The following is a 27939-nucleotide window of genomic DNA, read 5'->3' on the forward strand; positions in this document are numbered from 1 at the left end:
GTGAGCTCATTTATGAATATTTCTCAGACAATTGAAGATGGATGTCTATCATTAAAAGGAACAAACTATGTGGCTATTGGAGCAATCCATCCAAAAATGGAGGCATTTTGGGAATTACCATGAATTTCAGGGCGTATTTTGGTAATTTTCCTCTAATCAGATTTAATTTAATGAGACTTGATTCTCTCTCGGACTTCCCCTCAATATCGACTCATAGCTAAGCTCACAATTAACAATGGTGTCGTATTTTACCCTACGACGCACTCGCAGGGCTTTAGCCATGCTGATTCGAAAGATGCGAGCTCCGAATGGCGATTTGGGAGGTGCTCAGATCGGTTGCGCCCATTCAAACGCAGAAAAATCAGGCTAAGCGCGAGAGAGCGAGACTGATTCCAGTTTTGAATGCACTCGCATACGCCGGCCAGCTTCAGAGTTGATCGTGTGAGATCAAGCTTAAACGCGAATAGTTCAGAGCTTATGCAATCATGGATGCCTCTTACAGAACCAGGGGTTCTGCAATGATGACCCCTATTATGCAGAGCATGGACTCTCCATCATCATCAATGTCATCATCTAGCTACAATGGATATGGGCAAGCAAATCGGCTCCGGTCCAACGATTCTCGGTTTATGGCAGGTAGCTTTCAGTACAATATAAGGGTAGGCATTGGCCTGGTTCCATGTGCGATTTTCCTGCTTGGAATGGGGGGCAAGCCAGTCCTTGGAACCCTCACTGTTGGTCTCATGCTCTCCTACATACTGGATGCGCTACATATCAAGCATGGCACATTTTTTGGAATTTGGGGCTCCCTCTTTGCGTCTCAGCTGGCCCTTGTCCTAGCAGGAACAAGTTTCTTTTATATGGTCTCATTTCCCTTGTACTGCTTGGCCCTGTTGCTTTCATTCCAGGTGAATTTTCTTATTGGCATATGGGCTTCCTTACAATTCAAATGGTTGCAACTGGAAAACCCTTCTGTGATCCTTGCCCTTGAACGGCTCTTATTTGCCTGCATACCATTCGCTGCTTCTGCCGTGCAAACATGGGGCATTGTAGCAGCATTGGGGATTGATTACGCTCCCTTCTATCTTATGGTGATCCTCTTTGGATTGTACTGGCTTTATGCCTTGCCTTTACAATCGTCGTTCAAGAAAAAGCCTGAGAAAACTTATGGAGGAAAGATTGCAGATGAAGCCTTGATTCTAGGTGCACTTGATGGGGCATTTCACACTCTTACACTGCTTTTTTTGCCTCTCTTGTTCTATATTGGTGTCCATCATGCCCACATGTTGACGTCCATCAACGCCTTTTGTGAACTACTACTGCTTTTCTTCATACCATTGCTTTTTCAATTGTATGCCTCAACCAGAGGTGCTCTATGGTGGCTTGCAAAGGACCCGAAACAGTTCCATCAAGTTCGTGTAGTCAATGGAGCAATATCAATCTTTGTCATCATCATATGCCTGGAGGTCAGGGTTATTTTTTTCTCTTTTGGTCAATATATACACATTCCAGCACCATGGAGCTATCTTTTAGTGTCTATAGCTCTGCTGGGAGGTACATTAGCAATTGGTGCTTATGGGATGGGATTGATCAGTGATGCATTTAGCTCAGTTCTCCTAACAGGAGCAATGATGTTGGCATCTCTTTCCGGTTCTTTGGTTGTTGGTCTTCCTCTCAAGGTAATCCATGCTACTCATGTTTCATTGCATAAAGTTTTTCACGTGTAATGTTAGTGTTTTACTGTCACAAAGAGTTTCTCTGTGTAACATAATACGATCTATACAGTGAAATCTAAAGGCATTTTTGGTTTGCTTGCCATATATGTTGTTTTACAATGCCACAATATGTGTATGAAAACTGCTTGCTTTGTAGTTAAGGTTCATAGTGGGGTTTCCTTCATGGCGTTGGCAAATTTCAAATGTCTTGTGCGACCCTCTTTTCTCCATTTTTGAGTACATAGGATGTGAATTTCTCTTTATATTAAAGGGACTTGGAAGGTTTTGGCCACCATATCTCTATCCATAATTTGGTTGATTCTTCAAGCTCAGATTGTGTTCATACATGAACTCTTACCCTCTTGGCTATTTCTCCCTGCTGGATGAGTTTGAAGTGCCTCCTACTTGCTTTATTTTCTTTGTGCTAATGATAGTACTTGTGCATAATTTTTTGGGATTAATGTATGCTCATTCAATTGTTTAGGCACTCGTTTAGAGCTACTAATGTCCTTTTGTCCATGCCTAATATTTTAACCAAAGCATGAAGCTGTTTGAAAAGGGATGCATTTTAGATTTTTTGAAGAAAAATTTTCTTCAACAAAGTAAAGCATCTGTTGTTAAAGAGATCAAAATTATATAATGTTGTGCAACGTAGATAAGGAGTCTGTATGTTTTGTCCACCAATTGTGCTCCCCGGGAACGCTTTTGTTGTGAGATGATGAGTAACTGTCTTGCAAGTCGTCGAATTTTGCCAGTAAAAGCTGTCGGCAGTTTTGGGAATGAACGCTTTTTGTAAAACTAAGTGGTCCACGGAGTTGAGGGTTTCTAAATATGTATTGTGGAGGCATCTGTAGGCTCGAAAAGGTTTGAGTGATCTTCCTTGAGCCCAGGCTGACACCATAGTTTTTTCCATACACATATTGTTTGAAATACCATATTTACCTGTAAAAAGGAAGGTATGATATGGAACGATACTTCACCCAAGCCATAATTTTGAAACTTTAATGGAGCTTCTATATGTTAATACGCACAAATCTTCCCAGATTCTCAGATTCTGGTTTGCGCACCAATTTGCCTTAGAAAGCCAACCTTCAAAATTTAAACTTCAAAGACTACGGCTGGACTCGGACTCAGGGCTGTTGGAGACATCATCTTCAGAGAACTGATCTAGACCACGCGAGCGAACAGCCATTCTGTTGAGAAAGGAGCTTCTTTAAGTAAAAGAAAAACATGCCCAGACCTTGCCCCTACCACGAGTGTCTGCAGCAAGGCAGCGCAAACCTTGCATGTCCCTACCCGCAGCGCACGTGTCTCTGTCATGCGTGCCTTTTCCTTTCCAGAAAACTAGATGGTATTTCATTGAGATCTGCATTAAGAAATGCATTTATCAAAAGCGTGCACACATACTTCACCCAAGCCAAAACTAAAATACCCCCTAAAGTCATAATTTTTTGCATTTTGAGCCCTTGCAGTTGGCTGCCAATGACTTCTTATGTTTTGGTTCTCAACAAGTTATGAATCTCTACTTATGTTTTGGTTGTATCTACTCTCAAGTTATGAAAGTCGATGCTCTCGCATCCTGAATCTTGTTTTTGTCAATTTAGTTATGGCAATTGTGTACTTAAATATGAGTCTCTAATTTATGGTGCCCTATTTGTAGAAACTTGAAAGTATGAATTAAGTTAGGGTCACGTATGATTCAGCCCAGGACAGTGAACAATACTTTTTTCATACTTTCATACCTATGTGTATGCGGATAGAAAATGTATCGAAGAAACTATGGCTAACACTTTTTCTATGTTTTTGGGAGGGGGATTTTCGTGCGCGCGCACACACTCACATTGGTTCTTGGTGCTTGAAGATCAAGAACAAGCAGATTTCTGCTGTCCAGCTCTACTAAACCCAATCAATAAACAAATTCCCAACCGCGGGCATGAAGTGTTGCCTCTAAATGATAACGGGGCATGACTGAACCTGAGGAGCAGAGCACGATGTGAGAGCCCAAAGCTTGCTGGAGAAAGCGGCGAATTGAGGTTGGAATCAGAGTAAATTCTGGGGGTCTTTATGTAAGTGGAGGCACCGTCCTACAATTGAATCATAGTGGCATCTGAGCATGTGGATCGTCCGCATGGTGAGAGAGAAACTTCAGCGAGTCCATCCACGTGAAGTTTTCAGAGGAGACACATCCTCCGTCTGGTTTGCCATGTAATGTATTTGGTAGATCGACGATAAAACCCAACGAATGACCATATTGATTTAGACGCATTACATGCTTTTTAGAGTTCTATAATTCTATTTATCCTCTTCTTCCCATCAACAAAATTTAATGCTCCTCCTCACGATTCTATTGGAATCTTTTAGTTGTTTAATTAAGCACATGTCTTCATGAGAGCACTACCTTCTCTCATTAGGCTCAAGCTCGGTTGCTTGTAAACGGCAAGTTCCTGCAAGGTGGTGAAACAAACAAACACACCACAAATTGAACAAGTTATGGAATTGAGTATTGAAAGTGAAAAAGACACCATGGGGTAGATATGAGACAAGACACCATGGGGCAGATATGACAAGTTTTAGGGTTAGGGTTTCTGTGTTGAGGTCATAGACGCATTGGATCAATGCGTTCTTTTGGCCCACCCGGGACTCACTTCTTCTAGAAAGATTGTCCAGACTCCATGCCAATCTCTTGGTCAAAGCTGGAATCTTCTGTGCCATGATCAATGTCACGGGGACGGACACCATGTGCCAATGGAAAAGAACTTTAAGCTCTTCAAATTACAATTGAACTGAAAGAGAGAGAGAGTGCACGACGCACGAGACGGGGAGTGGCGGAGTTCCACCCCAAGAGAGCACTGGCCCCAAACCTTGGCGCCTTTTTCGGTACTTCTTTATATTGCTTCAACTGAGTACGACTCCCATGGCTGTGCTCTTCATCCCTCGTGGGTAGACTACCTGTTATGTCCCGTTCATAGGAGAGGGGATCTAGCCCAGACGCCGTCCGAATGGGCGTCCAGTGTCCGGGCGGACATAGTGTGAACACGGCCAGTGTGGCCGGCCATTATTATAAAAGGGAGGCCAAGGTCTCATTTGCAGTTATTGACCCCCACTGGCAGAGTGCCAGTGGTTAGCCCGCGAGGCTAGGAGTGCGCGAGGTCACCTCAAGGAGGTGAGGCCGGGTGGTATGGGACGCTCGATCTTACAGGTGCACGCCTACGTCCTTGGGCGCTGGCCCCAGCACGGGGGAGCTGCCGGATGGTGGCTAGGGTCGGGTGGTTTGTTCGACGCGTGTCTGTAGGCGATTCGTGTAGCCGGGAGATCCACTCCCCTCGTTTGTTTCATCGTATCAGAGCCGGCTTGGCTGCACGAAGGACTGTGTGCACACCTACGGGCTGGTTAGAGTCGGATAATCACTATATTATGTAATTTTTAATGAAATAATTGTCTAATCGATTATTTTCTTCTCATCAGCATGTTTGCAGGTGAAATTTAATGTGTTTTTCACTGATTTTTGATAAAATTCAACAATTTAGCAGGTGGAAGTGCTGAAAATCAGAGGATTTTTACTGAATTTACTGGTTTTCGATGAAAATCAGTGTATTTATCATTAACTTGCTGGTTTTAGATTATTATTCAGCATACTGTATTCTTTCAAATCTCTCTTTGTAATGCTCCTCTCTGCGAAGTGCGCAGAGAGAGAGAGAGAGAGAGAGAGAGAGAGAGAGAGAGAGAGAGAGAGAGAGAGAGAGAGAGAGAGAGAGAGAGAGAGAGGCTCTCCTCTCTGTTACCTCCAAGGTGGATCGAAGAGAGAGAGGATCCTTGCGTAGAGAAATTCATGCCAGCATGGATCCTTTCCTTCCACGCGGCATCCGCACCGCAGATCATCGCTCGATATTTTGTTAGCCTGCGCTGAAGTCTTTTTTTTACGCTATCACTTAAACTTGGTTTATTTAAATTAAGTGACCCTTCTATTTTTTTTAAAGTGTGGCCAGGACACCTTGAGTTTTTTAAAAGAGTGAATGTGAAACCTGCAAGTTATTGAAACAACCCACTTACATTGGGTTTCAACCCTCTGCTTCTCTCCCATTACTCCCCTCTCTCACCTGCTCGCACTCCCGCGCTCCCGCCATCACCTGCTTGCCTTCGGACGCTCACGTCGACGTGTAGAGCTTCTCGAAGTTCAACTTTTCGCGATAGAAAAGTGCAAAAAAGGCCTAGTTTCGCGTGAAACTTCCAGTTTTTCACGCACTTTGCCATGGATTCCTCCAGCTCGGATGTGCAACGTGACGACGCGCCAGGTAATGTTCAAATTCCATTCACGCATGCTATCTACACATGGATTACAAGTACTTTCAAGAGTTTCGACCAGCGTGTTACCGCTCTGGAAAACGCGAACATTCAGACGAACATTCGCTTGGCCTCTCTCGAAGGGGTCGTGCAAGGGCTTGGTTCTCGGCTTACTATAGAAAATACGGCTCAGTCAACGACTGCGCGTATTTTCGAGGGCGAAACCCATTTCCAGCAATGGACGCAGATTGCTGCTTTTGGGCGTTCACAAGGTGGTCCGACTGCCACGATTCCATACAAAACTACAAATTTCTCAGGTGAAGAGGAGGAGTGTACGGAACTGGCCGTAAATAACTAGCTGCATCAGTGAACCCCGTATTTTGATCTCCATGGGGAGCATGATGAACGGAGGATTCAGACAATTCCTCTCTATCTGCGCAGTAAGGCGCTTACCTGGTGGCGCGACATGACAGAGAAGCCTACGAAGTGGGTTGTTTTCTGTGTGCTTCGAAAGCTTACGCTAAATTGTAGAGTCTTTCGATGAAAGCTCTATCTTTTGATAAGTATACGACAACTTTCAAAGAGGCGCTCACCTTTTACAAGGTGGATTCTATGCACGCTGTGCACATGTACCTACTGGGATTGCATGAGGATTACCGTTGGGCCTTAATCAAGGACAAAGCCCCAACTGATGTCGAGGATGCAGTGGCAAATACCAGTACGTTCCATTTGATAAATGGAGCGAACTATGAGAAGAAAAGAGCTGCAGACCATCAATCCGGTGAGGGTGCTTCGAGGAAGCGATCCCGATTCCAACATAAGTCAAAAGAACTGTGAGAAGAAAAGAATTGCAGACCATCAATCCAGTGAGGGTGCTTCGAGGAAGCGATCCTGATTCCAGCATAAGTCAAAATCACTGCCGAAATCTTCTCAGGAGAAGAAGAAAGACAAAAATGCTTCAGTTGCTGATGCAGTGAAGAAGGGGGCTTGCTTCGGATGTGGCCAGACAGTCACCAACTCAAGGACTACCCCAAGAAGAAGAAGAAGATACAAAAACCGCAAGGTCGTCCTTCGGTTCAAATTCACGAGATCTGAGGTAACTCTGATGTTGTTCAAGTTGAAATCCATCATTTAGCGCACAGCTCATGCACTAACTGTACTTTTAGCACCAAAGTGTTTGATAAGCACGATCTTCTCCGTTTCCCCGAGAAGATCAATGGTCATGACGTGACCGTACTCCTTGATAATGGAAGCTCACACAATATTGTGGATGCAAAATTGGTGCAGATGTCACAAGGCGGGCACCATGTGCCAATAGAAAAGAACAGATTGAACAACTTTAAGCACTTCAAATAACAACTGAACTGAAATGGAGAGAGAGACGACATGCGACACGAAGTGGCGGAATTCCACCCCAGAGAGTATTGGCCCCAAACCTTGGCGCCCCTTTCGGTATTTCTTTATATTGCATCAACACAGTACAAGCCGGTACTCCAGACTCTGCACCTTCGTATTGAAGCATGCAAGAGAATGAGCCCTAGCCTCATATTTAAAGGCCCTTGGCCTGAAAAGCAGTTATAGTAAAAAGCCTTTAAAACTCAAAAGCTTCTGGTCCAAAAAGCAGTTTACATAAAAAGTTTTCAAAAGCTTCTGGTCCAAAAAGCAATGCCAAAAGCTGTCAGCGTAAATCACGGAAATCCGTACAACCTACCCAGTCATCATGCCAGTCTTAGGGTTAGGGTTTGCAGGTTTTAGGGTTAGGGTTTTCAGAATTAGGGTTTGCAGGTTTTAGGGTGAGGGTTTAGGGTTTGCAGGTTTTAGGGTTAGGGTTTTCAGAATTAGGGTTTGCAGGTTTTAGGGTTAGGGTTTCAGCAGGTAGGGTTTCTGGCAGAAATTAGGGTTTAGGCCCCTCGGCCACATCTGCACGTTGACTCCATTCTTTAGGCTTTGACACGTCAACAGTTTGTTACAACAGAAACCGACCCTGTGGACGCGGGACAACGACCATGAGTATCGGGTGAAGATGGCTCGTGGCGAGGATACGGATGTATGGAATCGGATGGTTTCAGACTTGTCGCTCGACCTGGTTGATTACAAAGAAAACCTGGATTTCCACATCATGCGTTTGGACAGAGCAGATGTTAATATAGGAATTCCATGGTTTTATGATAAACAAGACTCATTGTATATAGACTATGTACATCACTCTCTTGTTTTTGTTAAGCAGGACGTGCCTCATGTATCTGTGTCGCTTTGTAATCAGAAGTCTGTAAATAATGGTTTTGCAATACCAGTTGTTACTGCATTGGAAATGTATAAAGAAACGAAGTCTTCTGATGTTGACTTTTATCAATGTGTACCATCTGCTTGGTTTGATTCATTAGTGCTTGGTACTTCTGTCACTGAGTTTCGTAAAAATGTTTCATGTTCTTCTGTTGAACTTGGGGATTCTGACGAATCCAACCTTATTCGAGAAATCATGACCGATTTGAAGGATGTTTTTCCTGATGATCTACCTCTTGGCTTGCCACCTTCAAGAGGAGTAGATCATGGCATTGAGTTGGCGGCTGGTAGTCAGCCCTTCTCAAAGCAACCCTATCGGTTTAGTAAAACCGAGGAGGATGAGATTCGGCAGCTGAAAGATTATCTCGATCGAGGTTTTGTTCGGCCAAGTAAATCCCCGTGGGGAGCGCAAGTGTTACTTTCTCGAAAGAAGGATAACACTATGCGCTTCTGCGTGGATGACAAAGGGTTGAATAAGCTCACTATTAACAAGTATCCGCTCTTACGCATGGACGATCTGATAGATCGATTTTCTCGTCTTTGTTCTAGTAAATCTGCTTTTGTTGTTCAATCTTGCCATCTTATTTCTTTACTAGTTAAAAAAGGATATACTCATTCAAAAGAATCATGAAAAACGTTCGTTCATTTTTGCATCGTAGTAAGTTTATTTTTAATGTTTCTTCCTTTAGAATGTTCAAGATAATTAGTAGTAAATTCAATAGAAGTGGGGAGCTAAAAAGCCCACTTATTGTTTGATTTAATAACACCTTATGTTGTTGTTTTGATCTTTAGCGCTTCTAGTATTTTTACTATAGCTTGACAAATTGCTAGCCTTTATCATGGTTGAGTATGCCCATCACCTTCGGAGGGTGATAGAAACTCAACTCGTTGGTTTTGTAGAGTACATTCAAAGCATGAATGACCTCTATATAAACCTGCACCTACTCTTGGGCACTGACGACGTGAGTAAGGATGTCATAGCTGTTGTCCAAGCTATGCATGATAAAGGTGATAATCTTATTCTTCCTGTTTGGACAAGCAGCGAAGTTGAGATCACCTATTGTCAAGTTTAGTTCTTTGCTCTTTGTAGGTTTGTAGTAGTATTTTTGTTTCGATTTCGTATTTAGCTTACCTGAGGACTTAAGAATATGTTCCGTTAGAAGTTGTTGTGTGAAGTTTGATTTTTAGGATTAAGTTTTTAAGATGTTTTATCCTTTTTTGCTTAAAGTTGAGTACCTGTTTTAAGCCAAGTAAGTTGCGTCAACTTATTTTACACATACCTTTTCTAAAACCATTTGTTTCGTCAAGGGTGCAACAATGTTTTGTTTTATCTAGTTTTGTTTCGTAGCAAACAAAGTGATTTAGTTTGTTTTGTTTGTTTGTTTTTGTTTTTCTTTTCTTTTCTTGGTCCCTTGCTTTTATAGTTTTATGAGTGCTTTATTCCCTCTTATAATTCGTGAGTTCAGACTATTCTGAACTTATGAAGGTATATATAGATTTGATAGATCGACTCCATGGAGTGTTGTATTTTATGAAGATAGCCCTACGATCAGGCTATCATCAGATACGGATCAAACTGGAAGATATTCCTAAGACAGGCTTCCATACGTGTTATAGTCACTACGAGTTTTCGGTCTTGCCATTTGGTTTGACCAATGCTCCAGCTACGTTTCAGCAGATGATGAATGATCTGCCGAGACCATTTTTAGGCAACTTCGTTGTTGTATTTTTCGATGATATCTTGATCTACAACCGAAGTTTGTCTGAGTACCTAGCGCATATACGCACTGTTCTCGAAGTACTGCGCTAAGGCTTCTCTAAGTGTGAATTCTTTAGGAAAGAGCTTCTGTACTTGGGTCATATCATTACTTGCAATGGAATTCGCGTTGACCTGAAAAGTTGGATAAAGTGCAAAATTGGCCCATTTTGAAGAATGTACGCCAAGTAAAGTCCTTTTTAGGCTTTACTGGATTCTTCCGCAAGTTTATCAAGGATTACTCTAAAGGTGTTGCTCCGCTTATGCAACTATTAAAAGGAGGGGTGAAAGGGCCAAAGACTTCGGGACCTCATCGTAAAGGTAATCCCATGTTGTTTGGAATGAGCGTCTCGACGAGAGCTTTCGGACACTAAAGCACTTGGTGATTATTGCGCCAATATTGCACATTGTGGATCCTAGCAAACCGTTTGTGGTTGAAACGGATGCTAGTAATTATGCTATTGGTGCCGCATTATACCAAGATGGACGTCCTGTTGCGTTTGAAAGTAAGAAGCTTTTTGACGCTGAGATGCGTTATCCAACGTATGAAAAGGAGCTTTACGTCGTAGTCCACACCTGGAGGAAACGACGGCACTACTTGTATGGCTCTATGTTTGTTGCATGGACAGATTATCACTCCTTGCGCTATATCTGTGATCAGGGTGATCTCAGAGGCCGGAAGGCTAGATGGGTTGAGCTTATGCAAGAGTTTGACTTTGAGATCCGTTATAGAAAAGGATCTAGCAATCGAGTTGCTGATGTGCTCAGCACGATTCCCGAGGTCAATGCCTTGTCTATGGCTGAAATCTCGATGGATTTCTATCTCTCTCTTTGAGGGCTATGTCGTTTTGATGGCCATTTGGCAAGATATGGAACGAGGTCGAAGCGGGGCATGACTCGCATATAGGCTTGGGTGGTCCGGAGACCCAAGTGAGTCGTGCTGGAGAGATGAGACAGCGACAATATTCCATTAGAGGTGGACTATTGTTCAGAAATGGTAAAGTCTGCGAGTCGGAAATCGATGAGATTCGACAAAGGATTTTGTGCGAATGCAACGATGTTCCTAGCGCTAGGCACCCAGGCATTCAGAGAACTTTGGCTTTGGTCAATCGATATTTCTATTGGCCAAGAATGCACTCTTACATAGAGAGCTATGTGAAGAGATGCGCTCAGTGTAAGGTCAATAAGGCAGAGTGCCTTAGGAAAGCTCGCCTACTACATCCATTGGAAACCCCAGATGCCAAGTGGCAGAGTATCTCCATGGACTTTATCGTTGGTTTACCAAATACTGGGGGCAATGACGCTATTTGGGTTGTGTTCGATAGACTTACAAAAATGGCGAAGTTAATACCAACGAACTCGACAGTAAAAAGCCATGAGTTGGCGGTTTTATTTGTTGATCAGCTTTATAAGCTGTATGGTCTACCAGAGGATATCGTCAGTGATCGAGATGCTAAGTTCACTGGCCGATTTTGGCGAGATGTGTTTGCTCATCTTCAGACGAAGTTGAGTATGTCGTCTTCTGACCATCCTGAGTCCGACGGACAAACTGAGAGGATGAATCAGACATTAGAGGACATGTTGAGAGTGTCACCAAGAGGTGTATTTTTCCTGTTGCCTTCCGTAAATAAGTACTAGATATTTTTATTTATTTTATTTTTACTTGTTTTTCCCGGAACCCTTGAAAAGGTGCAAGTGGACATTGCATGGCCAGTGTGAAACGGCTGCGGCCGAATAGGTTTCTCACAGCGGGAGTCTGGGTCGGTCAGTCTGGGACTGGTCGGGCCAGTTAGCACTGAATTTTGATGAATATGGAAGCCTGTGAGCGCCAAATGAAGTCTGGGCCACTCGGAAAGTCACTTATAACTTTATAAGTCAGTGGGAACTAGAGAATTAACTCAAAAGGGGCAAACTGGACACATGGCGGCTCCAGGCAGTTTTGCCACTTCCAGCATGAAGAGGGGGCGCCCAATTTGAGAGAGGAGGTTGATTTGACTCAGAAGTGACCTACAGTGTGTGTGTGTGTGTGTGTGTGTGAGTAGTGGGTGCAGGTCTACAGCTTTAATGGAAAGCTTGCCGCGCCCAATTTGAGAGAGGAGGTTGATTTGACTCAGAAGTGACCTACAGTGTGTGTGTGTGTGTGTGAGTAGTGGGTGCAGGTCTACAGCTTTAATGGAAAGCTTGCCTTCTCCTCTGTCTCATGTAGCGCGATGATTTACTCTCGTGCATCTCTCTCTCCCCTTTGGCACATATGGTAATGCCCCACTAGTTGGGCTACTCAGATGAACATTTACAGTTCTGGAGGTTGATGCGCGTTTGCCAAGGCAAGAGCCTTCTGAACAGGAATTGGATTAGCTAATTGCTAATCCCCCACAGGTACGCACAGTTCCATCCCGAAAGATTGCGAGTTTGGAGAGTTTTCTCGCGTGAAATCGTCCGATTCACAGGGGAACTGTCCCATTGCGTGCGGGAGCCCTTGGGACACGCTTAGGCGTGTTCGCTCCGCTAAAAACGATCCGAAACAGCGAATTACAGCCTGCTGTGTTTTTCTGCAGGTTTAGGGTTTCGCACCTAAACTGCAAGGGAACACCGGGGGAGCCTCGTGAGACCCTTGGGATGCGTGTACAGGCTTTTGGGCACCCGGCAGTGAAAAACAGGGAATTACAGCCCGCTGAAATTCTGTGACAGCTCACCAGAAAGCTTTCAGATAGTGAGGAAATCCGTCCTAGACAGGTGCTTTTGACCTACAGGGGTTTTTGCGTTGTTATGCTGCCAAAATCAGGTCGAAAACCTGCGTTTTCAGCCCTCGCCAGGTTTGGACAGCTTTGTGAAAGCTTGTGCGAAGTGGTCAGATGGTCTACCTTAATTTGAATAAAGAAATACCGAAAGGGGCGCCAGTCTTTGGGGCCTACAGGGTGACGGTCTCGTGTGCGCAGTGACATTCTAGTCGCTGGACGCAACTGTGTTCTCTTCCCTTCTCAGTGCTTTGTGTAAAGTTAACAGGTAATTGAAATAGTACCCGCCCTCTACGTTGTACATGCCGGTTATATGGTTCCATCGACGGGATAGTCACTTTTTCTTCAAAAAGTGCAGCGTGGATCGTTGTGGGTGAAAGCAACACAGAGCTTGTCGATATGGCAGAGAAGAGAGACCAAGTACCTGAAGAGGGATCTTCCTCACATGGCACGGAGAAAGTTCCTTCAACTCTTCAAGAAGAGGACAGGTTGTTTAGAACTCAACTGCGTTGCTGCATGGACATGTTTTAGCAGTTGGCTAACAACCCAAGGATGCAGGAGTTCTTACAGGCTCCGACACAGGGTTTTCAGTCTCCTACACAGGGCACGATTGAGCCGTTGCAGGAAAAGGAGATTTCCAATGTGCAGAGGACTCATGATGCTCAAGGGAAAGCCCATGTGGTTGAGCAACTAGCGGTGTCCTATGATCCAAAGCAACTTGCTTTAGCTGGACAGGAACCGTTTGTGAATGGTCAAGGGATTAATGAACATGCTATGCGTCAGACCCTTCCATTACCTAATACTTATCTTGTTTATTTTGGAGGTGGTTCAGTGTTTCAAGCTATGGCTGGACCTTCCACAAGTTATATGCCAGGGAATGTGTTCGGGACAATGCAAACAGGCATGGGTAACCCTATGTACGCGAACATGGGTGTCCAACCAGGTTTTCAGGGTGCCTATGGCCAGTTTCGAGTGCCTGGAACACAATTTGGTATGGCTTGTTTTTTGCAGCCATACGTACAAAATGCAGATATGACAGGTAAAACAGTTGATGCGAGTGCTGGAATGAACAATCATGGAGCACCACTGTTACAGGCACCTGTTTATGATAATGTGGCTCCTTTGAGTCAACCTAAGGATTACAAGGAAGGTGGGCAGGGAGTGAAGTTTGAAACTTTCAGAGGAACTGAGGATCAATTGAAGGCTTTGACCTTCATACAACAGTTCGATGCAGCTTATGTTGGAGGGAACTTCACGGAATCTTCAAAGATACGCAAGGCTGCCACTTTCTTGAAAGGGAATGCGCTTCAATGGTGGACCGCATTGTTGAACCAGGGTCAAGCCCCAACAACGTGGGTCCAATTCAAACAGCTTTTTGCGCCTGCATGGTTGACGAACACTTTTGAAGTGGATGTGATGACAGAATGGCACGAGTTGAATGCTAAACAGTGTGCGAACTTGGAAGAGTACAATAAAAAGTTTTGGCCGCACTGTTGCCAGTCACCTCTTACAGGTTTGTGCCATTGTCAGAACAGATTGAGAAGTACTGTTGCGGATTGCCCAAGAAAATCAGGGACTACTGCACAAAGACTACTGTCATGAATATGTTTCAGTTGATAGAGAATGCAAGAGTGGCCAGCAATCTGTCGAAGGGCGATTCCGATGGATTTAATAGCCACAAGAAAGGGTCCCAGGGCAAACAGTTTTCGGCCAAGGGCAATGTTGCAGCAAAGCCTTCTGAGCCTTCCACAAAGAAGCCCTCCACTGAAGAAGGTGATACGTCCAAGAAGCAGTCTAAGTCTTCTTCGGGACGAGGACAAGGACAAAAGAGGCATTTTTCTGGCAAAACTTTTGAAGAACGGAAAGCTCTTAGGGAGGCCAAGAAATGCTACATTTGTGAACAGGAAGGACATTTTGCAAATGAATGCCCACAGAAGTCATAGGATAAGGATGACAAGTCAGACCATAAAGGGAAGAAGCCAAAGCCAAGTGCAGGACTTGTTCCAGATTTGGTTGGAGACCAGCCAAACACAGATGCCACGGAGCTGTGCAGAGCTTGGGGCAAAGTTAGAGACCAGACAGTGCTGGTTTTCTTTGATCCAGGAGCTCGTGCAAATTTCATATCACCAGAATTGGCATCAAAGTTGGGCATTCGTGCAGAGGAGATGGGTATGACAGGGGAAGCAGGTTTGGCATGCCCAGGTCATTGAGAGCCCGTTACTCCCATTTTGGGAAAGCTTCGTCTGCACATTCAGAGCTATGTGGGTGCGGAAGAGTTTCATATTATGCCACTTGAGGGCTGTGATGTGTTGCTGGGTATTCCATGGTGTTACAGGTTGCATGCTATGGTGGATACTTACAACAAAAAGATTACCCTTGTACATAGAGGAAAGACTCATGTCCTTGATGTAAAGCTTAAAGGCGAGTCTGTTCCAGTTGTTTCTGCTTCTGCTATTTCATCTGTAATAAATAATCATCTTTCTGCGTACTTGATCTTTGCAAAAGAAGTACCTCAAGTTGTATCTAATTTGTCTACCTTAGATAAAGATAGGTCAACTTTTTTGAGTGGTTTCAATGATTGTTTTTCGGACTCTTTACCAGGGAAGTTACCTCCTGAGAGACCTGAGGATCATACTATAGATCTTGTGCCAGGTTCTAGTCCACCGAATAGACCACCATACAGGGTTAGTGCAGCCCAGCAGAAAGAGATTATGAGTCAAGTCAACGAGCTTTTAGAGAAGGGGCTGATTCAGCCCAGTTCATCCTCTTTTTGTTCACCTGTACTCTTAGTGCAGAAGAAGGATGGTTCATGGCGCATGTGCATTGACTATCGCGCCTTGAATAAGAATACTATCAAGAACAAGTTCCCCATACCGAGGATAGATGACATTCTTGATCGGCTTGAGGGAGCGTCATTGTTTACAAGGATAGACCTAAAGAGTGGCTACCATCAGATACGCATTAGGCCAGAAGATGTCCATAAGACTGCGTTCAGGACAACATTTGGTCTCTATGGGTTTCTTGTTATGCCATTTGGTCTCACAAATGCTCCGGCCACGTTTAATAGAATGATGGACAAAATTTTTAGACCACATAGAAACTTCGTGGGTACCTTCTTTGATGACATGATTGTCTATTCAAAGTCTGAAGAGGAACATAGGGATCACTTGACTGCAGTTTTCAATGAGTTACGTAAGAACAGACTACTCATTAATGCGAAGAAGAGTGAATTCTTTTTGCAAGAAATTCACTTCCTTGGGCATATTGTTTCAAAGGATGGGGTACGCATGGATCCCGCTAAAGTGGAAGCAATTAGGTCATGGCCAGACTTGAAGTCCGTACGTGACATTCGAAGCTTTCTAGGCTTATGTTCCTACTACAGGAGGTTCATCTGAAATTTTGCTGAGATTGCTTCTCCACTCCATGCACTACAAGGAAAAGGAGTTACTTTCAAGTGGACAGCCAAGGAAATTTTAGCGTTCAAACACTTGAAAGAGAAGCTGACTTCAGACCCGGTAATCATTTTGCCAGATCTTTCAAAACCTTTTGTCGTTCAGTGTGATGTGTGTGGCCATAGTCTTGGTGCAGTTCTAATGCAGAATGGTCGAGTAGTCGCATATGAGAGCAGAATTCTTTTGAAGACTGAAAGAAACTTGCAAGTCTATGAGAAAGAATTGCTGGCAGTAATTCATGCTCTCACTAGTTGGAAACACTATCGTCTAGGGGCTGATTTTGTTGTCCAAACAGATCATCAAACCTTGCGATATTTTCTCACACAGACGAAGTTGTCTGAGAAGCACATGCGATGGGCAAATATCTTGTCAATGTTCCATTTTCAGATTGTGCATGTGCAAGGGAAAAAGAACGTGGTGGCTGATGCGTTGTCACGAAAGCCCCAAATTTCAGCAGTGTCAATTCCGTACCATTGTGAACTAGACGAAATGAAGACACAATATGCTGAAGATTCAGATTTTGCAAGGATCTATGACCAGCTAGTTGATGGGCAACATCATGAGCACTATATGCTTAAGAAGGACTTTCTCATGATGCATGGAAAGTTATGCGTTACTAAACAGTTACGGCCAAAGATTTTGATGGAAAGTCATGCTCCACCTTATGCTGGGCATCGTGGAATTGATGCGACAGTGAAAGGGGTTGAGGCATTCTTCTATTGGCCAACTTTACGTCAAGATGTTGACACATTTGTAAGATCATGCTTAGTATGCCAAAAAGTCAAATTTGACAGACAAAAGCAACCGGGATTGTTGCAGCCATTGCCGATCCCAGATAGGCCATGGGAAAGCATAGCAATGGACTTTATCTTTGATCTTCCAAGGACGCAAACAGGCAATGATGGGATTTGGACTATCATTTGTAGGTTCAGTAAGCAGGCCCATTTCATTCCTGTGAGGAAGAAGATAAAGCCATAACACATGGTCAAGATATTCATGAGCAATATCTTTAAATATCACGGGATGCCTCAATCAATTGTCAGTGACAGGGATCCACGTATGACGAGTCTTTTCTGGAAGACATTGTTTGAGAACATGGGCACTACGCTAAAGTTCTCTTCTTCGTTTCATCCGTAAACTGATGGACAGTCAGAAGAGGCAAATTCTACTATTCTGGACCTGCTCAAATGTTATGTGTCAGAGCACAAGGCAACTTGGGAACACCATCTTCCATTGGTTGAATATGCTTACAATAACACTGTGCATACGTCAACAGGTAAGACACCATTTGAGATAGTGGAAGGAGGGAAGAAAGTCCCGCCCATTTTGCAGACTAAGGACAAGATTTTTGAGGTAGACAAGTATGTGCAAGATATGGATGAAACATACAGAAAGATAAAGATTGCTCTTGAGAAGACTCAAGCTAAGCAAAAGAAAGCTGCTGATCGTCACCGTCGTGAACTTGTATTTTCACTTGGTGATTGGGTGCTTTTGTGCTTTGAAAAGGCCAGGTTAAGGAAAAGGAAAGGCAAGGAACGCTTGTTTCCTAAGCTCAGTATGCGATATTATGGTCCTTTTCAGATTTCAGAAAAGATCAGCGATGTAGCTTACAAGTTAAAGCTACCAAAAGGCTGGAAAATACATAATGCTTTTCATGTCAGCCTTCTAAGACCCTTTGTTGGTGATGTGCCAGAGAATATGCTTGATGAGGAACAACCCGAAGTGGAAGAATTGGATGAAATCCTTGTTCCTGAACAAATATTGGCACATAAAGAAAGAAAGGTTAGAGGAAAGGTTGCAAGACGCTATTTGGTGAAGTTCAAGAACTATCCATCATTGGATGCCAAATGGATGGAAGAGTCTGAATTGCTTGCTTCAGAGTACACTAGAAGGCTTCTATGCTTGATATATGTGTCGTAGCCAGGTTGGTGGGATTGTTTAATCGTCCAACGCTACATTTCCGGAAGCACGTATATCTTGGATTCCCATCATAGAATATATGTGATGTCAGGAGATATTGCATGTATTGGCATGCAAGCGAGGTCGCTTGCAGTATTTCAAGGGTGGGGTGTGTCATCAGGAGGTGTATTTTTCCTGTTGCCTTCTGTAAATAAGTACCTAGATATTTTTATTTATTTTATTTTTACTTGTTTTCCTCGGAATCCTTGAAAAGGTTCAAGTGGACATTGCATGGCCAGTGTGAAACGGCTGCGGCCGAATAGGTTTCTCACAGCGGGAGTCTGGGTCGGTCAGTCTGGGACTGGTCGGGCCAGTTAGCACTGAATTTTGATGAATATGGAAGCCTGTGTGCGCCAAATGAAGTCTGGGCCACTCGGAAAGTCACTTATAACTTTATAAGTCAGTGGGAACTAGAGAATTAACTCAAAAGGGGCAAACTGGACGCATGGCGGCTCCAGGCAGTTTTGTCACTTCCAGCATGAAGAGGGGGTGCCCAATTTGAGAGAGGAGGTTGATTTGACTCAGAAGTGACCTACAGTGTGTGTATGAGAAGTGGGTGCAGGTCTACAGCTTTAATGGAAAGCTTGCCTTCTCCTCTGTCTCATGTAGCGCGATGATTTGCTCTCGTGCATCTCTCTCTCCCCTTTGGCACATATGGTAATGCCCCACTAGTTGGGCTACTCAGATGAACATGTATAGTTTTGTGGGTTTATGCGCGTTTGCCAAGGCAAGAGCCTTCTGAACAGGAATTGGATTAGCTAATTGCTAATCCCCCACAGGTACGCACAGTTCCATCGCGAAAGATTGCGAGTTTGGAGAGTTTTCTCGCGTGAAAACTCGTCCGATTCACAGGGGAACTGTCCCATTGCGTGCGGGAGCCCTTGGGACACGCTTAGGCGTGTTCGCTCCGCTAAAAACGATCCGAAACAGCGAATTACAGCCTGCTGTGTTTTTCTACAGGTTTAGGGTTTCGCACCTAAACTGCAAGGGAACACCGAGGGAGCCTCGCGAGAGCCTTGGGATGCGTGCACAGGCTTTTGGGCACCCGGCAGTGAAAAACAGGGAATTACAGCCCGCTGAAATTCTGTGACAGCTCACCAGAAAGCTTCGAGATAGCGAGGAAATCCGTCCTAGACAGGTGCTTTTGACCTACAGGGGTTTTTGCGCCGTTATGCTGCCAAAATCAGGTCGAAAACCTGCGTTTTCAGCCCTCGCCAGGTTTGGACAGCTTTGTGAAAGCTTGTGCGAAGTGGTTGGATCGTCTACCTTAATTTGAATAAAGAAATACCGAAAGGGGCGCCAGTCTTTGGTGCCTGCAAGGTGTCGGTCTCGTGTGCGCAGTGACATTCTAGTCGCTGGACGCAACTGTGTTCTCTTCCCTTCTCAGTGCTCTGTGTAAAGTTAACAGGTAATTGAAATAGTACCCGCCCTCTACGTTGTACGGGCCGGTTATAGAGAGCCTATGTCTCTCACTGGTAGTCTGATTGGGAAAGATATCTTCCACAGTTAGAGTTTGCCTACAATAATTCTGCTACTGGATTTAGCCCATTCATGCTGATGTATGGATTTGAGCCTAAATCCCAGATTGCTATTGGCTTAGAGAAAGTCAAGGAACGCCAAGCTTATGATTTCCTATATGACATGCAAGAAATGCTTGAATTGGCTAAGGATAGTATAAGAACGGCTCGTGATCGAGTCACTACTTATGCTAATCAAAAGAGGTCTCCAAGGACTCTAGATGTGGGACAATGGGTCTACCTGAAGATACCCAAGGATTCCAAGACTATGCGAACAGGAAAGCATTATAAGCTTTCAGCTAGATATTGTGGTCCGTTCTTGATCACAAAGAAAATTGGCCAAGTTGCCTATAAACTGGCTCTTCCTTCGGATGTTAGTGTACATCCAATGTTCCATGTCAGCCGCCTTAAAGTAAAATTGGGCGAAGTCGACGTTGTTGTGCCTATCGAGGAAATTGTACGGTAAGATATACAAATTGAGTATATTCCTCGAGAACCAAAGGCAGTTTTAGATCATTGTATCCGTCATTCGCGCCAAAGGGTTAATGGCGAGTACTTAATTAAATGGAAGGGTCAATCTGAAAGGTTTGCTACTTGGGAACCAGTGAGAGCTCTAAAAGCTCAGATCCCCACTTCATTGATGAGGACATCAATAATTCTTAAGGGGGGAAGTATGTTATGTCCCGCTCACACAGGAGAGGGGATCTAGCCCAGACGCCGTCGGGATAGGCGTCCAATGTCCAGGCGGGCGTGGTGTGAACACGGCAAGTGTGGCCGGCCATTATTATAAAAGGGAGGCCAAGGTCTCATTTGCAGTTATTGACCCCCACTGACAGAGTGCCTGTGGTTAGCCTGCGAGGCTAGGAGTGCGTGAGGTCACCTCGAGGAGGTGAGGCCGGGTGGTATGGGACGCTTGGTCTTACAGGTGCACGCCTACGTCCTCGGACGCTGGGCCCAGCACGGGGGAGCTGTCGGATGGTGGCTATGGTCGGGTGGTTTGTCCGACGCGTGTCTGTAGGCAGTCCGTGTAGCCGGGAGATCCACTCCCCTCGTTCGTTTCATTGCTAGAGTGAGAGCCCATTGTTCATATTTAGAGGACCTTGGCCTCTAAAAGGGGTTTACATGAAAAACATTCAAATTCAAAAGCAACCGGTCATAAAGCTACCAACGCAATTTTAGGGAATCCATATAAGTGCCACGTTAGCAGTGTAAAACGTGAAAATTCGTATAGGTGCCACGTCAGAGCTAGCGTAAAATGCGGGATTCCGTACAGCTCTTGCCATGTCATCATCTTTACGCCTGGCTTTTGTGTGGGTCCTGCTTTATTTAGGTCACTTGGGTCACTTGAGCCACCGTCAGGCGGGGTTCCATAAATTGGTAAAAGCTTCTTCTTCTTCTTCTTCTTCTGGCTTAGATTTGCAGGTTGGCTCCATTCTTCAGTGGCTTGACACGTTAGTGGTTTGTGACAATCAGTTCTCTCTATGTGGGATTTGCATCTAAGACATTTGCATGGTGCTAGGAACATCTAGGTGACCTGTGGGTCTTGAACTGACTTGACTGAGTTTTACAAGAACTGGTCGAGAGGCCTAAAGATTAGCAGGAAGAGAAGAAACATAAGAAATCTCAAAAGGTCCTGTCGAGTGGCCCAAAGTAACTAAAGGGTTAGGAATTAATAACCCTAAACCCAAATATCAAAAGCTTGAACTCTGGAGCAGATTTTTGTAAGTCGTGTTGACATGCCACGTGGCACTATTTATATGCTAGGAGGGGCAAGCTTCCCAACAAACCCACAATTTCTAAAAAAAATTCCAAAAGTCACTTATAAATAAATGACCTATAAGAGGTGGTTCACATGGTAGAAAATGCTCATGTTGAAATGACTGTACTGTGCAAGAGAGGGTATGCAACTATTACCGGCTTGGGCATGCACGTCCTGCTAGAGGCTCACAAAGGTGCCAGGCTAGTGTTGGGTATTCAAGCCCGGGTCTAGTTCGTGTGTCAAAGCCTGTGGGAAACTTCTCTTATAGCATGCAGTTATAGCTCAGCTTCTACTAGAGTATGCATGGGAAAGGTTTATGAAAGGTTTTTATATGTAAAGGCTTATCAAAAAGAATATAGCGTGTTTTTTTTGTTCTGTGTTGTCTCCTTCTCTTTCTCTCTCTCTGTTAGGTGCAGCGGAATAAATGTTTGTGCTTTGCTCAAGATGAGTGCTCCGAACTGTGCTCAAGGTTCCTTTTGTTCTTATGGAAGGTAGAGCCTTCCGTTCTTAGTGAGAGAATGCTATGATCACAAACAAAGTGAATGGACATTGTGCGTGCAAGTGAATGAGATTGAGAGATAGAGAGAGAAGACACTAGAGACGTTGTAAAACCCTCCTCCGAAGGCCCCACTCTCGTCGGCGAGAGTGGTCTACTTATTGATTGCACAAAGTGGTACAATGATGATGCATGGAAACTGATGCAACTTGAGACTATGCCGGTGACGACGACGGGGATGACGACGACGACTGAAGGGCTGAAATCTGCGGTCTTCTATCTGCTGAATTTCGGGGCTGATTCGGACTGCTAAAAAACGCTGGTTTGTTGCGTTTTTGGGAGGCTGAAAATGGGGTGTTTCTGCAGGTACTTGGGGCTGAATTGACTGCCGTACTTGATGCTGAAAATGGGCTGTTTGAACTGCTGCAAAAACGCTGTCTAACTGTTGAAAAAACACTGATTTTTGTCTGCTGCGTTTTGGGCTGAAAAACGCTAATGGTACTGCTGCGTTTTGGCTGATATGGAATGCTAGGTTCAAGGTTACTGTTGGCGATCAAGACAAGCTGAAAGCGCCAGGGCTAGGGGGCTGTGGGTGGTGACAGAACGCCAAGGCTGAATGTGGCGATGAGGTATGACCAAAAACGCCAAGGGGTGCTGAGGGGTTCTTGCTGAGAGAGAGGGAGTACCTGCTGCTGCCTGAGGGGCTGTTGTGCTCCTTGCTCATCTGCGAAAGAGTGCTAGCTTTGGTTTGCTTATATATTTTCTTACCCAATTTGCCCTACTTACTTTTGTTGGAAAGTCACTTAAATTAATAAGTGAAAAATGTTAAAAATAGGGAAAATAGGCTAAATGTATTGGAAAATTCCCCTAACTGATTCTAATGGATTCTGATGGGAATACTGACGATCATGTTGTGTGTAACCAGAGGATATGCATCTATAGTAAGTGACTGTGCATGCACGGTCTACGAATAGACTCACAAAAGTGCCAGATCACTTCTAATCTAGACTGATTGAACCCTGATCATGTTGTAGCTTGTCCACTGACACATAGGGCTGGATGTGTCACGTGACACACTCTCTCTCTCTCTCTCTCTCTCTCTCCCCCCCCCCCCCCCCCCCCTCCCCGTTTTGCTTTTCTGCAGGCCCAACTCCACCATGGCTTCTCCGCACTGGCATCCCCCATAGCCATGTTCCAACGATTGGTATCAGAGCTTGGCCTTGGCTTGACAACCGCGCGAGAGCAGTCGCATGTAGAAGGGAAGGGAAGGTCGTCGTGTCACAAATTGTTGACGTGCTGAGTCACTGAAGAACGGAGCTACCGACCGAGGGACCTAAACCCTAGAAGAAGCATAAGCAACTGAAGAAGCAGCAGCATCAGAAGAAGCAAAAGCAATAGAAGGTGTAACAAACTTGGACACCCCAAGTCTAGATTCTACCGCGGCACAACAGAGATTCACTTTAAACAGTTCACAAATGACGACATGGCCTTGCGCAGTTCCGTTCCAAGAGGTATTGGCCCCAAAGACTTGCGTCCCGTTCGGTATTTCTTTTTATATTAATCTGTGTGCAAAGTACAAGAGAGTCCACGGGAACTCACACTCAGACTCTGCGTCCAGATGCTCTGAGTAATGAGACCCAAAAGACTTATTTATTCTTACAAGGGTTGCCCAAAAGCAGAGCCCCAAAAAGTTTAAACTCAAAAGCAACTTCAACCCGAAAGCAAAAATCAGCAAGCGTAATTTCTGGAATTCCATACTCACTGCCATGTCAGCAAGTCAGTGGAAATTGCAGAGAATCTGCCATGTCAACAGTCAGCGGAATTTTCGGGAGTCCGTATAGTTTGCCACATCAGCATGTCGGCTCATTTCACGGGCTGCTGCCACATTAGCAGGGGTGTGTGTGTCTGAGAGCCTACCGCGTCACCAATTTGCGACAGAAGGATCTTACGCTGTCCTGCTGATGTGGCAGAGCCGTACGAAATCCCGCATTTTATGCTGACATGCTGACGTGGCAGCCTGTACTTGCAAAGTCTTGCCGAGTGGCCTATTTTTAAAGAGAAGTTCTCGCCAACTTATGGGACTCTCCGTCCGATGGGGCCCAAGTGACCTAAAGATATAAAAATAAAGCAGGAGAGCACACGCACACACACAGGCTCCTTAGCGTAAAAACTGATGATGTGGCAGCCTCTACGGAATCCCAGATTTGGCGCTGACATGCTGATGTGGCAGCTGCACGGATGTCGGCAATTTGTGCTGACGTGCTGACGCGGCAGCTATACGGATTTCCGCAAAACGTGTTGGCAGTTTTTGTCGCTAGTGCTTTTTGGGACCATTGACTTTTGAGTTTGATTGCTTTTCATGTAATTGCTTTTCAAGGCCAAGGGCCTTTAGATATGTGGAGAGGGCTCATTCTCTGGCATGCTTCAGCGTCAAGGTGGATTGGAGTACCGGCATTGTAGCAATATAAAGAAATACCGAAAGGGGTGCCAACGTATGGGGCCAATGCTCTCTTGGGGTGGAACTTGGCCACTCCCCATCTCGTGTGTCGTGCACTCTCCATCTCTTTCAGCTCAGTTGTTATTTGAAGTGCTTAAAGTTGTTTGGTACGTTCTTTCTCCATTGGCACTGGTGCCCCGTCTTGTGACAACTGTTACTTGGGGTGGCATGTCCATAAATGGTGGGAATACTAAATATACCCTTCAATTCAAACTTTTGGGAACCCAACAACTCCCTCGTTGAACCTGTCCCAAATTAGTCAAGGATCTGTCTTGGCCCTTTCAAAAGAATCAATCTCAATTCTAAAATTTTCATTTCGTAATGTATGTTCTGTAACATTATTTCCATTATTTACTAACGACTTTTGATGCGCCTATCCTTGACTTGATCCTTTGATGTACTCACACATGTGAGGCATAACTCTTGATAGTGGTAAGCTCTAGACCAAGAGCATCAAGAAATAGCAATCACACACCTGATGATTTTTTTTTTCTAATGAAAACCACAATTTGTTGTTGAAAAACCTAAAATTTTTAAGGTTTTAGACTCGGTATTATGATCCCTTATAAAGCAGATCATTGATGGAAATCATTGGTGTGATATTTGTGTATTTTTGGGGTCATCTGAATACCAAGGGGAAGCACAAAAATAGCCTGGAACTCAAAAAGTTGGGCTATGTTGACATCAGCGTTAAATTTAATGGCTCAAGAACAAGGTTCATTGCATGTGATACTCTCATCCTAAAGATGTCTGGCTGCTACAAGCTTGTTGACAATGCAGCACACCGCAATGTCTAGTCAGTCGGTCTCAATTGCTCGTCTTGTTATGGTGGTAATGCTTAAAACTGCTGTATGTATGGAGGAGTGCTAACTTCTCTTTCTTCTTTCTGCAGTTTTTGCCAGCTCCACTGGTAGCGTCATTTTACTTATCACACTTTTGCATGAAGAAGAATATCTCATCTTACTTCATCTTTGCTGTTACTGCAAGTGTTCCGATGGCATGGTTTGTGGTGCATAATTTCTGGTTCTTGAATGTATGGCTGGGTGGTGTGATGTTGAAGAGCACGTGCAAGCTCTTGATCGGCAGTGCAGTGTTGGCATTAGCTGTGCCGGGGCTTCTGCTGCTTCCTTCAAAGGTCCATTTGCTAGCAGATGCTGGTCTCATAGCTCATGCTATACTTGTCTGCCGATTGGAAAACAGATTGCATAATTATTCCAACATTTACTTCGGAGGTTATGATGATGAGGAGGTGGTGTACCCAAGCTATATGGTTCTGCTTACAACAGCAGTTGGCTTGCTCTTAGTTCGCCGCCTTTCAGCACAACAGCGTATCAATTCGTTGACACACTGGATTTTGACATGCCTCTATTGTTCAAAGCTTGCAATGCTTTTACTACCTTCACAGGGTGCTTTGTGGGCAGCAGCCATCTTACTGCTTGCGATTTCTCCACCTGTTCTTTTGTACAGGTACTGGATTCTACCCTCTTTAAATTTTGTGATGTTGTAATTTAATAAACTATTGCCAGTTTCTTGTTTGACCTGGGACTTGCTGAAAATCCTGACTTCCAAATGTATTGCATGTGTTTTATGTTATGATGACGTGTAAGTGTATAGGCTTCTGTTATTTGTACAGGCTCATGTTAATTATTTGTGTTAAATGTTTGCTTGGGCCCTCTATATATCGATATTATTACTTGCTATTCTTATGTGTTTGTGCTCCTTTGTTGGTAGGGACAAATCAAAGGGAGCTTCAAGGATGAAGCCTTGGCAAGCCTTTGCACATGCTGCAGCAGTCTGCATCTCGATTTGGTTTTGCAGATACACAGTGTTTGAGACACTACAATCTTTCATGGGGCGGCCTCCTTCAGAAGGCCTCATTCTTGGTGCGATAATATCTATTTGTGCTGTCGCAAATATGCCGATTGTAACATACCACTTTGCTCATGTACAGGTGAGCTTCTTTGTGCATCGAGTTCTCTAATTAAACTGTGGGATTAGTTCTTATCACTTGAGTGGTGTGCAGGCTGCGAAACGAGCCCTTGTTTTGATAGTGGCCCTTGGTGCTGGCCTTGTATTCTTGCAACCTCCAGTTCCCCAGGCTTGGACATTCTGGTGGGACACATATCACACGCCCAGACACATGCTTGATGATATGGCGATATATGGTACAATTTCAGAAAAGCCTGGGTGGCCTTCTTGGCTACTCCTATTCACAATTGTTGCGTCTCTGGCTGCATTCACTTCTGCCATACCGGTACAGTACTTTGTAGAGCTCAGGCTCTTTTATGCTCTGGGAGTTGGTCTTTCTCTCGGCGTCTACATATGTGCACAGTACTTTCTGGAGGCACCCATTTTGCACGCATTGCTTGTTGGTGCTCTATTGTGCTGCACGGTATTTCTGGTTTTCACACACCTGCCCTCTGCTTCGAGCCCAAGATACATGCCCTGGGTGTTTGCACTATTGGTGGCTTTGCTACCGGTCTCTTATTTTGTGGAGGGACAGGCGAGGCTTAGCACAGGTGAGAGTGATGACGAGAGACTAGTGGCGCTTTTGGCAGTGGAAGGCTCGAGGGCTTCACTTTTGGGGCTCTTTGCTAGCATGTTTATGCTGATTGCCTTGCAAGTGAAGTTTGAGCTGGCATCTTTGCTGAAAGAGAAGGTGATGGAGAAAGGCAGAAATTGGGTGCAACCAGGGGCGAGTTCTGGCTTTGTACCCAAGTATCGGCTTCTTCAAAGACGCCCGTCGCTTGCAGCATCTTTCACTGTAAAAAAGCTGGCTGCGGAAGGGTCATGGATGCCGGCAGTTGGGAACGTCGCAACGTGCCTTTGTTTTGTGCTTTGTCTCATATTGAATGCTAGGTTGACAGGTGGTTCAAACAGGGCTATATTTTTCCTTGCACCCATCTTATTGCTTCTAAATCAGGATTCAAGCTTGCTAACAGGATTTGGGGATAGGCAGCGCTATTTTCCAGTAACGGTTGCTATCTCTGGGTATCTTGTCGGTGCCGTGCTTTACAAAATATGGGAAGAAGTGTGGTATAGCTATCAGAATGCTTCTTGGGGATTGGATACCGGAGGACCCGGCCTCTTCTTTGTGGTGAAGAACGCCCTGCTGCTACTTGTCACCTTACCTAACCAACTCATATTTAACCGGTTTATGTGGGATAGTTTAAAACAGCCAGATATGTGGCTTTTGCTTGTCACCCCTCTTAACCTGCCCCCTCTTTTCATCACAGATATGTCTGCAATTCGAGCATTATCGCTCCTCGGTATAATGTATGCCTTAATACAATACTTGGTGTCAAGGCATGTAAAAATCGCAGGCATGAAATTTATCTAGCTTTTTGTTAGCTGTGGAAAGAAGTGAGGGAAAACTTGTAAACTCGCAGTCAATGCCGAGTCTTGTTGTTTGTAAAGGTCAGAGTATGCGGCGTCTTAATGACAACATTTTTTCTTGTACCTCTGCCAGTGGTTTCATGATAAGCTTAA

The 27939-nt window shown here is 44.5% G+C and overlaps 1 protein-coding gene across 1 annotated transcript; it reads left to right on the plus strand.

Moving 5' to 3' along the window:
• Nucleotides 1-221: 221 nt before the first annotated feature.
• Nucleotides 222-27914, plus strand: NEF1 (no exine formation 1). Its single transcript, XM_086519949.1, has 4 exons — nucleotides 222-1679; nucleotides 25343-25917; nucleotides 26182-26401; nucleotides 26474-27914. Exons 1-4 carry the CDS (start codon nucleotides 486-488, stop codon nucleotides 27788-27790), a joined length of 3306 nt encoding a protein of 1101 aa, XP_086376075.1. The 5' UTR covers nucleotides 222-485; the 3' UTR covers nucleotides 27791-27914.
• Nucleotides 27915-27939: the final 25 nt, after the last annotated feature.

The sequence above is a fragment of the Adiantum capillus-veneris genome, chromosome 9, assembly GCF_014529385.1.
Source record: "Adiantum capillus-veneris isolate H3 chromosome 9, ASM1452938v2, whole genome shotgun sequence".
Lineage (NCBI taxonomy): Eukaryota > Viridiplantae > Streptophyta > Polypodiopsida > Polypodiales > Pteridaceae > Adiantum > Adiantum capillus-veneris.

What these genes read in the sequence shown, in the direction of transcription:
- NEF1 (XM_086519949.1), top strand. Translation starts at nt 486, where the DNA reads ATGGATGCCTCTTACAGAACCAGGGGTTCTGCAATGATGACCCCTATT. An exon ending in CCACCTGTTCTTTTGTACAG is followed by an intron (nt 25,918 to 26,181) that starts GTACTGGATTCT and finishes CTTTGTTGGTAG; the next exon opens with GGACAAATCAAAGGGAGCTT. An exon ending in ACCACTTTGCTCATGTACAG is followed by an intron (nt 26,402 to 26,473) that starts GTGAGCTTCTTT and finishes AGTGGTGTGCAG; the next exon opens with GCTGCGAAACGAGCCCTTGT.